The 13062-nt window shown below is 38.7% G+C and overlaps 1 protein-coding gene across 8 annotated transcripts in view; it reads right to left on the reverse strand.

Moving 5' to 3' along the window:
* Window positions 1-13062, reverse strand: part of osa (trithorax group protein osa) — a 521098-nt gene that overhangs the window by 145121 nt on the left and 362915 nt on the right. For all 8 annotated transcript variants that reach the window (XM_070096962.1, XM_053791422.2, XM_053791420.2 and 5 more), the window contains one exon: window positions 10418-10634. In XM_070096962.1, the coding sequence (XP_069953063.1) occupies window positions 10418-10634 (217 nt within the window). The remainder of the gene's footprint in view (window positions 1-10417; window positions 10635-13062) is intronic.

Consider the following 13062-nt stretch of genomic DNA (forward strand, 5'->3'; position numbering starts at 1 on the left):
TTTCTTTTTGGGGATTTTCTTTCTCTTTGGGTTACCCTGCCTCAGTGGGAGACAGACGACTTGTTGAAAATAAAAAAAATCCTTCTTATTTCTAGTAATTTATACAGGAGAAGGGATTGCTCCCGCCATTTTAACCGCCTTTTACGATACGCCTAGTTTATGGAGAAAGGATTCTTGTTCCACTTCCCAATAAATATGAAAGGAAATAAATAAAAACTACTAAGAAAACAGAAGAAAAGTCAGATGGGTGTGTATACATATATGTAAACATGCATGTGCAGTGTGTAAGTAAAAGTAGGAAGATGTACCTGTTACCCTGCATGTTTATTAGACAGAAAGAAAAGACACCAGCAATTCTATCATTGTGTTAAACAAAGGTTTCTGTTTCATACTCATCTGGCAGGATGGGAGTACATCCTTGGGTAGATGCTGTCTACTGACCTAGTACCAATTTGGAGGGGTGTATACATTAGTAGTGGAAGGAAGGTGGGGGTGAGAGGTTGCCCTAGGAAAGGATGGATGGGCTTGGACATCTAACAGGTGTGTGTGCATGTAAAATAGGAGTGGAGATAAAGTTTTTTTTTTTTTGAACTTGACAAGCTGCTGGAGAATGAACAGGGTAACATTTTGTAAAGGGATTCTGGGAAAACCTGTCAGCTAGACTGGAGTCTTAGAGGTGTGGGGATATTTGCAGTTTGGAGGGGCATCTGAACTGTAATATCAGAACACCTCTGGTAAGACACTGATAAGGTGAATGATGTTAAAAGTGTTCTATCTTTTTTGAGTCACCCTACCTTGGTGGGAGACAACTGGTGCGTTAAAAAACTATCAAGCAAAATGACAATGGGCACTAAGAAAACACATGAATAATTAATGATATCTCAAGCTCTTTATAAAGTATGATTTTTTAGCAAAACCAGACAGTAATGCTTAAAATTTACTTTTTTAGGTGTAATTAAGTTTTGTTAAAAGACTTTCCAGGGCTTCCAAGAGTCTTCCCATAAACCATAAAATACATTAGTTTTCCAGGTCTTAAAAATATATAATTAAAAACCCAAGAGCCAGGATAGCAAGAATGTGTAAGCTCTGTTCTATTTATTGCTTATCTCCATTTTAATTCACAGAGTAACACCATTTGGAATCAGAGGTCTCAACTTTTCCACATAAAACATTGAAGTATCTTTTCCTTTCACTAACTCCCCATTATTCACTGCAGAGCCTTTTAGAGGGACCAGGCAATGGAGTGCATGACACTGACAGTGAATATGAATATCAATGCTAACCAAATTATAATGATATACAAGAGATATGGTCAATGAAAAACAAAATGAACCAAAATCTGACACAAAATTTAGTATGCAAACTTAATTTTGTATTATTCAAGGTTTCTAGTTTCATGGGATCTCTAGAAATGTAATCCCCTCAGGCAAGACAGAGACAGTTTGAATAATAGTGAAAGTTTATTCTTTTAGGTCACCCTGTCTCAGTGGGAGACAGCCAGTGCGTTAAAAAAAATAAACTGTAATTTGCCAATAAACAAATAACAAAAACGGGCAGATCATGTCCCACAACTGAGTGGTGCCACCTCAATACAAGACCATAATAACCATTTTTTTGTTTCTTACATCCAGTGTGAGGACAAGCAGATAAACTAGACTGTGTGCAACCGCACTGACTAAGCAAGCCATTTACACAGAGACCTGCTTTGACAGTGGATTGCAGGTTTTGTAATCCCTTGAACCATCAACTGGCATAACAAGTAAACCACTCTTTCATCTTTTTTTAACACTCATTAGTCATCTTCACCACTTGTTCATCACTACTTTTCCTCTTCCTCACCACTTTTCCCCAGCCTCACCACCAGTTCATCATCCTTACCACTAGTTCACTATTCTCACCACTTCATAGTCAATATAATGACCAAAAGAAAAGTGTTTACCAGGTGTCTTTTGTGAAACAGCTGTCTTTTGTGAAACATTCATGACCAGGACAGGAGCTGAAAGTAATGGAAATAAATGAATCTAGAAGAAAGAATAGCAAAGGTGAAACTCATATGTAAATCTGTTATACAGGAGGGCCCTGCTTATACAGCAGGTTAGGTTCCAGGCTACCAATATAAAGTGAAAATCACTGAAAAGTGAAACATAGCCTTTTTCACTTTCAAATAACCATAAAAGCCTGATAACATATTTACACTATCATATATTAAGTGAGAGATAGAGCTAGGCCTAAAAAATGCATATACAGTATACATATTACTTAGGTTTTTAACATGTCAGTCATTTCCCACCAAGGCAGGGTGACCCAAAAAGAAAGAAAAAACTTTCATCATCAATCAACACTTTCACCATCACTCATACATAATCACTGTCTTTGCAGAGGTGCTCAGATGCAACAGTTTAAATGTCCCTCCAAACTGTCAATATCCCAATTGCCTCCTTTAAAGTGCAGGCATTGTACTTCCCATTTCCAGGACTCAAGTCCAGCAAACTAGTTTCCCTGAAACCCTTCACAAAATATTACCCTGCTCACACTCCAACACCTTGTCAGGTCCCAAAAACCATTCGTCTCCATTCACTCCTACCTAACACACTCATGCATGCTTGCTGGAAGTCCAAGCCCCTTGCACACAAAACCTCCTTTACCCCCTCACTCCAACCTTTTTGGGGTCCAACCCTATCCCAGCTTCCTTTCCCTATAGATTCATATGCTCTCCAAGTCATTCTGCTTTGTTTCATTCTCTCTAAATGACCACACCATCTCAACAGCCCCTCTTCAGCCCTCTGACTAATACTTTTAGTAACTCCACACCTCCTCCTAATTTCCACACTACGAATTCTCTGCATAATATTTACACTACACATTGCCCTTAGACAGGACATCTCCACTACCTCCAGCTGCCTTCTCACTGCAGCATTTACAACCCATACTTCACACCCATATAAGAGTGTTGGGACCACTATACTCTCGTACATTCCCTTCTTTGCTTATAGTGAATAGTGAATACAGTGGACACTCAGTTATCGGCCGTTTCAGATATCAGCCAATTCGGTTATCGCCCGGTTTTTTGGCCGAAATTTTATCCCAGTTATCAGCCGTTATTTCGGTTATCAGCCATATTGGACACGTCCACCTGTAATAAAGTATGAAAGTGAAGGAGGAAGAGAGAGGCAAGAATGTGCCTTCTTCAGTGATTCTACGATATGTACAATACTAAAGCAGCAGGAGTTGATAAAGGCTACAGCGCTAGCCAGCGATGAAGTGTAGCATTAACAGTGTAGCAAGAAAGTTAGGTGATTAAGTGATAGAAAAAGGATGGCAAGAAACTGATTCATCCAATGTTGTTGGAGGTATATAGGGCCACTGACAATATACACTGCCCTGCGTATCTTCCACCACCCTAAACAAATGCCAGCATCTCCTCCAAGGTACAGTAAGTGTAAATATTTCTTATTTATAAATTAAAGTGTAAATAATTCTTATTTATAAATTACATACAATGTTTCAGTGTGAATAGTGGTGGTAGCAGAGCCACCACCACCACCACTTTACGAACGGCTTATGCTGTCAGTGGCCCTTATAAACCCAACAACGCCACCACAACCACCAGTCCTCACATACGTAATGACATACGTTATTCGTTCTAGACAATATATCATGTTTCTATGTTATTAATATTGTTTATATCATATTAGATGAATTGTGATAGATAGATAAGCCATGGAGTTGATAATAGCATCATATTTAACCCGTAAATGGTCCAAACATATATATACGTTTTTTCAACATTTGAAAGTATGTAAAAAAAGTAGATCTTCTTTTTGTTTTTTTTACATTTGAAAATGTGTAAAAAAAACTCTGATCTACTTTTTTTTTTGTTATACGTATTTGAAAATATGTAAAAAAACGTAGATCTACTTTTGTAGCACTACACATGTGAACGTAGATTTGCTTGGACCATTTACGGGTTAAGAATTTTGTCCTGTCTCCAAACAATAAACTCGCCTCCCTCTCCGCTTCTTGCCGTTTTGCATACACCAAGACTCTTCAATAAAGGTAAAAGTGATTTAAATGTTCATTTATCCATTTCATTAGTCATTTTATTTAGTTATCATTGTTTTGTGTATGTAAAACTATAGTTAATCTTTTAAAAAAATGTATTTTTTATTAATATTTTTGGGTGTCTGAAAAAGATTAATTGGATTTACATTAATTCTCATGGGAAATATTATTTTGAATTTCGGCTACTTCGGTTTTAGGCAGACCTGGAACAGATTACGGCCGATAACCGAGGGTCCACTGTATATTTAATGTAGAAAGTCTTAATATATGAAGAATGGGTATAATTGAAAACGGCTGCATTAGCAAAACACTGACGTGAGCCCTCCTCTACTGTATTTAACCGCTTTGAAAGCAACACGTAACGTACAAATAAAAAAAAGCAAATTTTCATCTTCCATAGTTAACGTCATAAATAGGAATTCTAACATACATACATACAGGTCAAAATACAGAGGACCCCCGCTTAACGATCACCTCCCAACGCGACCAGTTATGTAAGTGTATTTATGTAAGTGCGTTTGTACGTGTATGTTTGGGGGTCTGAAATGGACTAATCTACTTCACAATATTCCTTATGGGAACAAATTCGGTCAGTACTGGCACCTGAACATACTTCTGGAATGAAAAAATATCGTTATCCGGGGGTCCACTGTACATCAATGTCTCTTTAACTCAAAGCCATCTCCCACCAAGGCAGGGTGACATTAACATTTTTTTTTTTTTTTCAACAAGTCGGCCATCTCCCACCGAGGCAGGGTGACCCAAAAAAGAAAGAAAATCCCCAAAAAGAAAATACTTTCATCATCATTCAACACTTTCACCACACTCGCACATTATCACTGTTTTTGCAGAGGTGCTCAGAATACAACAGTCTAGAAGCATACACATATAAAGATACACAACATACACTGCCAATATCCCAAACCCCTCCTTTAAAGTGCAGGCATTGTACTTCCCATTTCCAGGACTCAAGTCCGACACCGGTTTCCCTGAATCCCTTCACTAAATATTACCCTGCTCACACTCCAACAGATCGTTTTTTTTTTTTTTCACGCACGCTTGCAACAAGTCGGCCATCTCCCACCGAGGCAGGGACTAATACTTTTATTAACTCCACACCTTCTCCTAATTTCCACACTGACATTAACATACATGCTTATAATAAAATTGCTCACTTTTTACACATTTTTTAATTTCTCTATAAACATCTGTTAGGTTAGGTCTGACTGGTTAGATTATATTTATCATTACAGTAATACCCTGGTTTTCCTCCTTAATCCGTTCCAGAGGGTCAGGTGAAATCCGAAATGGACAAAAACCAAAGTAATATTTCCCATAAGAAATAATGTAAAGCCAATTAATCCATTCCAGACACCCAAAAATATTAAAAAAAAAAAATACATTTTATAGAGAATAACTATAGCTCTAAATACAGAAAACAATGAGAAATATAAAGCACTAATTTTAATGGATAAATGAACATTTAAATCAGTTTTACCTTTATTGAAGACTCTTGTTGGTATATTCTTTACAAGATCTGCATGCAACTGCCTTGACTTTTCACAAATTATTGCCTCCACAACACTATCTCCCACTAACTGTTATTTGTTGATCTACACCAACAACTTCTCAACATCTTCGATTGTTTGCCATCACTACCACCCTCTACCACCATCACTACCACCCTCTACCACAATCACTACCCCCCTCTACCACAATCACTACCACCCTCTACCACAATCACTACCCCCCTCTACCACAATCACTACCACCCTCTACCACAATCACTACCACCCTCTACCACAATCACTACCACCCTCTACCACAATCACTACCACCCTCTACCACAATCACTGCCACCCTCTACCTTTGTAGAGGATGGTAGTAATATTTCTCCACAAAACTTTACAACTCATTCTACGAGTTCTTTCTTGAATTCTGTCGTGTTTCTCACCTTCTTTACCAAAGGGCTAGCACTCTGAACTTTCTTTGGCCCCATGGTGGCTTATTTCACAGTCGCAATCAATAAACAAGCACAACAAACAATGGATGAATGCGCGGAGTATTGCTAACTCAACGAGAGACAAAGGCAGACTGAGTCTGGTACACGTGAGAAGCAGCGTCCCGGGCAAGTGGACGCATCTGAAATGGATGATTTCCAAGAGGATGGATGAAACCTGGGGGAAAATTTCACCAAAAAAAGTGCTCATAATCCTAATTGTATGATTTCTGCACTGGACAAAAACCGGGGGTCCACTGTAGTTCATTATAAGTGTTACAAGAAGTATGGTCAAAAGAACTGCAGCAAACAAGCTCAAACCGCACATCTGATGCTTCTTTCTTTCAACACACCGGCCATATCCCACCAAGGCAGGGTGGCCCAAAAAGAAAAACGAAAGTTTCTCTTTTAAATTTAGTAATTTATACGGGAGAAGGGGTTACTAGCCCCTTGCTCCCAGCATTTTAGTCGCCTCTTACAACACGCATGGCTTACGGAGGAAGAATTCTGTTCCACTTCCCCATGGAGATAAGAGGAAATAAACAAGAACAAGAACTAGAAAGAAAATAGAAGAATACCCAGAGGGGTGTGTATATATATGCTTGTACATGTATGTGTAGTGTGACCTAAGTGCAAGTAGAAGTAGCAAGACATACCTGTAATCTTGCATGTTTATGAGACAGACAAAAGACACCAGCAATCCTACCATCATGTAAAACAATTACAGGTTTTCGTTGTACACTCACTTGGCAGGACGGTAGTACCCCCCTGGGCGGTTGCTGTTTACCAACCTACTACCTAGGACTCCTGATGCTATAAATACATATTACATATGTCTGGATGAAAGGCCATTATGCAATTGTTTTGCTTTTCAATTTACATAGCTTTGAACTCTGGGTTGGTGCCGTAGAACTACGTAATGAGCTCAGCTCACTCAAAGTTGTGAGTGGCAGATTACGTTTGGAAAAAAGTTTCCCCATTATTTCATGAGGATATTTTTTTTTTAATTTCTCAACCCTGAGAGGAATTCTCAGATCAGGGGATCTGATCCTAAAGGGGTTAAAGAATGAAAAATAATGCAAAAAATTAAATTCCTAAGTCAAGGAAATTTGTTTGAAATGTTTAATTTTCCAGATTAGTATGAAAATGGTTTAGTATGACATGATCCAAGTAGCAAAGGGGTAAAGTGTAACATATCTTCAACTATTTTTAAATAAATACTGTAAAAAAAAAATATACAAATATTTTCATTTACACATGTCCCTTTAAAGCTAGCATTAATTTGTAAATATATTTCATGTGTTTTCTCTCATTCTCTTATTTTGCAGATAATATAGGTAATACATATTTTAAGAAAAAGAGGATAAATAAGTATACAAGATATGATGTAGGGCGAAATGACAGTAGTTTGTTGGATTATGTATTGGTAGATAAAAGACTGTTGAGTAGACTTCAGGATGTACATGTTTATAGAGGGGCCACAGATATATCAGATCACTTTCTAGTTGTAGCTACACTGAGAGTAAAAGGTAGATGGGATACAAGGAGAATAAAAGCATCAGGGAAGAGAGAGGTGAAGGTTTATAAACTAAAAGAGGAGGCAGTTAGGGTAAGATATAAACAGCTATTGGAGGATAGATGGGCTAATGAGAGCATAGGCAATGGGGTCGAAGAGGTATGGGGTAGGTTTAAAAATGTAGTGTTAGAGTGTTCAGCAGAAGTTTGTGGTTACAGGAAAGTGGGTGCGGGAGGGAAGAGGAGCGAATGGTGGAATGATGATGTAAAGAGAGTAGTAAGGGAGAAAAAGTTAGCATATGAGAAGTTTTTACAAAGTAGAAGTGATGCAAGGAGGGAAGAGTATATGGAGAAAAAGAGAGAGGTTAAGAGAGTGGTGAAGCAATGTAAAAAGAGAGCAAATGAGAGAGTGGGTGAGATGTTATCAGCAAATTTTGTTGAAAATAAGAAAAAGTTTTGGAGTGAGATTAACAAGTTAAGAAAGCCTAGAGAACAAATGGATTTGTCAGTTAAAAATAGGAGAGGAGAGTTATTAAATGGAGAGTTAGAGGTATTGGGAAGATGGAAGGAATATTTTGAGGAATTGTTAAATGTTGATGAAGATAGGGAAGCTGTGATTTCGTGTATAGGGCAAGGAGGAATAACATCTTGTAGGAGTGAGGAAGAGCCAGTTGTGAGTGTGGGGGAAGTTCGTGAGGCAGTAGGTAAAATGAAAGGGGGTAAGGCAGCCGGGATTGATGGGATAAAGATAGAAATGTTAAAAGCAGGTGGGGATATAGTTTTGGAGTGGTTGGTGCAATTATTTAATAAATGTATGGAAGAGTGTAAGGTACCTAGGGATTGGCAGAGAGCATGCATAGTTCCTTTGTATAAAGGCAAAGGGGATAATAGAGAGTGCAAAAATTATAGGGGGATAAGTCTGCTGAGTATACCTGGTAAAGTGTATGGTAGAGTCATTATTGAAAGAATTAAGAGTAAGACGGAGAATAGGATAGCAGATGAACAAGGAGGCTTTAGGAAAGATAGGGGGTGTGTGGACCAGGTGTTTACAGTGAAACATATAAGTGAACAGTATTTAGATAAGGCTAAAGAGGTCTTTGTGGCATTTATGGATTTGGAAAAGGCGTATGACAGGGTGGATAGGGGGGCAATGTGGCAGATGTTGCAAGTGTATGGTGTAGGAGGTAGGTTACTGAAAGCAGTGAAGAGTTTTTACGAGGATAGTGAGGCTCAAGTTAGAGTATGTAGGAAAGAGGGAAATTATTTCCCAGTAAAAGTAGGCCTTAGACAAGGATGTGTGATGTCACCATGGTTGTTTAATATATTTATAGATGGGGTTGTAAGAGAAGTAAATGTGAGGGTCTTGGCAAGAGGCGTGGAGTTAAAAGATAAAGAATCACACACAAAGTGGGAGTTGTCACAGCTGCTCTTTGCTGATGACACTGTGCTCTTGGGAGATTCTGAAGAGAAATTGCAGAGATTGGTGGATGAATTTGGTAGGGTGTGCAAAAGAAGAAAATTAAAGGGGAATACAGGAAAGAGTAAGGTTATGAGGATAACAAAAAGATTAGGTGATGAAAGATTGAATATCAGATTGGAGGGAGAGAGTATGGAGGAGGTGAATGTATTCAGATATTTGGGAGTGGATGTGTCAGCGGATGGGTCTATGAAAGATGAGGTGAATCATAGAATTGATGAGGGGAAAAGAGTGAGTGGTGCACTTAGGAGTCTGTGGAGACAAAGAACTTTGTCCTTGGAGGCAAAGAGGGGAATGTATGAGAGTATAGTTTTACCAACGCTCTTATATGGGTGTGAAGCATGGGTGATGAATGTTGCAGTGAGAAGAAGGCTGGAGGCAGTGGAGATGTCATGTCTGAGGGCAATGTGTGGTGTGAATATAATGCAGAGAATTCGTAGTTTGGAAGTTAGGAGGAGGTGCGGGATTACCAAAACTGTTGTCCAGAGGGCTGAGGAAGGGCTGTTGAGGTGGTTCGGACATGTAGAGAGAATGGAGCGAAACAGAATGACTTCAAGAGTGTATCAGTTTGTAGTGGAAGGAAGGCGGGGTAGGGGTCGGCCTAGGAAAGGTTGGAGAGAGGGGGTAAAGGAGGTTTTGTGTGCGAGGGGCTTGGACCTCCAGCAGGCATGCGTGAGCGTGTTTGATAGGAGTGAATGGAGACAAATGGTTTTTAATACTTGACGTGCTGTTGGAGTGTGAGCAAAGTAACATTTATGAAGGGGTTCAGGGAAACCGGCAGGCCGGACTTGAGTCCTGGAGATGGGAAGTACAGTGCCTGCACTCTGAAGGAGGGGTGTTAATGTTGCAGTTTAAAAACTGTAGTGTAAAGCACCCTTCTGGCAAGACAGTGATGGAGTGAATGATGGTGAAAGTTTTTCTTTTTCAGGCCACCCTGCCTTGGTGGGAATCAGCCAGTGTGATAATATAATATAATATCCAAGAAAGAAATATAATAAGGAAGATTCTATAAGATGCATATCTTCAATAAAAACAAGAATTTCCTAAGGGAACAAGAAACTGAAATTAAACATCCATCACGGCAAGTAGATTAGCATGTCAACTAGGATTCCATTTAACCACCAGTTCAATACACAAACTTTGATTGTGAATTTTGGCAATGACACTATGAAATATAGATTACTATGCTTGGACTAAAGTGACACAAACACTTTATTTTAAAGTAAGAAACCATTTGCATTGAAAAATTACACAAGTAAAAAGAGAATTCTTTTTACCCGAGTTTCACTTGTCTGTTCAGGCAGTTTTTTGTTTTTCACAGCCTACTGTAATTACTACATAGATAAACCACATTCGCTACTCACCAGGGGAGGGCACAGATATCGTCTTCGTTGTTTTCTTCTTCGCTGCCGCTTCTATCTGGTTGACTATTGGTTGAGGATCAATACCTCCTCGGTCAAATTTGCACTCGTAAGCTAAAATATGTTTCATGTAATGCTTGCGTAGGGTATATGAACCACTTGATGATGCCCCAATGCCCATTACTGCTGCCACATCCTTCCACTGCTTGTTCTTCGTTACCTAAAAATTTATTGATGTATTGCAAATTAATACTATACAAACCATCTAATGGAATACACTTTGTGATTTGTTAGACAGGGCAAAATTTTAAACCAAACATAAAAGCTTTGTATTTTAATTTTCTCAATAATTAGTTTTTTTTTTTTTTCACTTACTGCATTTTTCTGTTTCTATCCTACTTTCCCACTATATGCTTGCAATGGCAGTTCTTAAATGTTTGTACCTTTATTTCTTAATGTAAGAAAGTTGTAACTGTTTCAAACCAGGCCGGAATTCTTTTAACAAATTTTTCCAGTGTTCCTTAGTCTCTAATGCCTGAAGAGTCTGTATGAGAGTCTATATGAAAGAAAGAAGCAAGGGCATGGATGGACAGCTTTGTCTGAAGACTCAATGTATAAACTACAACATATTTTTTTTTAAACATTTGAAGTGGGAAGTACAGTGCCTGTACTCTGAGGGAAGGGTAGGGATGTTATAGTTTGGAGGGGCATCTGAACTGTGATGTTTAGCTATACAGTGGTACTCCAATATTCGAACTTAATCTGTTCCAGGAGCTGGTTGAATAATGAGTTGTATGAATACTGAATACAGGGAAGAGAGAGGTGAAGGTTTATAAACTAAAAGAGGAGGCAGTTAGGGTAAGATATAAACAGCTATTGGAGGATAGATGGGCTAATGAGAGCATAGGCAATGGGGTCGAAGAGGTATGGGGTAGGTTTAAAAATGTAGTGTTAGAGTGTTCAGCAGAAGTTTGTGGTTACAGGAAAGTGGGTGCAGGAGGGAAGAGGAGCGATTGGTGGAATGATGATGTAAAGAGAGTAGTAAGGGAGAAAAAGTTAGCATATGAGAAGTTTTTACAAAGTAGAAGTGATGCAAGGAGGGAAGAGTATATGGAGAAAAAGAGAGAGGTTAAGAGAGTGGTGAAGCAATGTAAAAAGAGAGCAAATGAGAGAGTGGGTGAGATGTTATCAACAAATTTTGTTGAAAATAAGAAAAAGTTTTGGAGTGAGATTAACAAGTTAAGAAAGCCTAGAGAACAAATGGATTTGTCAGTTAAAAATAGGAGAGGAGAGTTATTAAATGGAGAGTTAGAGGTATTGGGAAGATGGAAGGAATATTTTGAGGAATTGTTAAATGTTGATGAAGATAGGGAAGCTGTGATTTCGTGTATAGGGCAAGGAGGAATAACATCTTGTAGGAGTGAGGAAGAGCCAGTTGTGAGTGTGGGGGAAGTTCGTGAGGCAGTAGGTAAAATGAAAGGGGGTAAGGCAGCCGGGATTGATGGGATAAAGATAGAAATGTTAAAAGCAGTTGGGGATATAGTTTTGGAGTGGTTGGTGCAATTGTTTAATAAATGTATGGAAGAGGGTAAGGTACCTAGGGATTGGCAGAGAGCATGCATAGTTCCTTTGTATAAAGGCAAAGGGGATAAAAGAGAGTGCAAAAATTATAGGGGGATAAGTCTGTTGAGTGTACCTGGTAAAGTGTATGGTAGAGTTATAATTGAAAGAATTAAGAGTAAGACGGAGAATAGGATAGCAGATGAACAAGGAGGCTTTAGGAAAGGTAGGGGGTGTGTGGACCAGGTGTTTACAGTGAAACATATAAGTGAACAGTATTTAGATAAGGCTAAAGAGGTCTTTGTGGCATTTATGGATTTGGAAAAGGCGTATGACAGGGTGGATAGGGGGGCAATGTGGCAGATGTTGCAAGTGTATGGTGTAGGAGGTAGGTTACTGAAAGCAGTGAAGAGTTTTTACGAGGATAGTGAGGCTCAAGTTAGAGTATGTAGGAAAGAGGGAAATTTTTTCCCAGTAAAAGTAGGCCTTAGACAAGGATGTGTGATGTCACCGTGGTTGTTTAATATATTTATAGATGGGGTTGTAAGAGAAGTAAATGCGAGGGTCTTGGCAAGAGGCGTGGAGTTAAAAGATAAAGAATCACACACAAAGTGGGAGTTGTCACAGCTGCTCTTTGCTGATGACACTGTGCTCTTGGGAGATTCTGAAGAGAAGTTGCAGAGATTGGTGGATGAATTTGGTAGGGTGTGCAAAAGAAGAAAATTAAAGAATCAATTTTTCCCATAAGACATAATGTAAATTGGATTAATCCGTTCAAGATCTCAATAACTTACCAATTATAAAACGTTTTAGGTGAAAATATTACTTATTTAAACTTTTTTTTTTTTTAACAAGTCAGCCGTCTCCCACCGAGGCAGGGTGACCCAAAAAGAAAGAAAATCCCCAAAAAGAAAATACTTTCATCATCATTCAATACTTTCACCTCACTCACACATAATCACTGTTTTTTGCAGAGGTGCTCAGAACACAACAGTTTAGAAGCATATACCTATAAAGATACACAACATATCCCTCCAAACTGCTAATATCCCAAACCCCTCCTTTAGAGTGCAGGCATTGTACTTCCC

The sequence above is a fragment of the Cherax quadricarinatus genome, chromosome 55, assembly GCF_038502225.1.
Source record: "Cherax quadricarinatus isolate ZL_2023a chromosome 55, ASM3850222v1, whole genome shotgun sequence".
Classification (NCBI taxonomy): Eukaryota; Metazoa; Arthropoda; class Malacostraca; order Decapoda; family Parastacidae; genus Cherax; species Cherax quadricarinatus.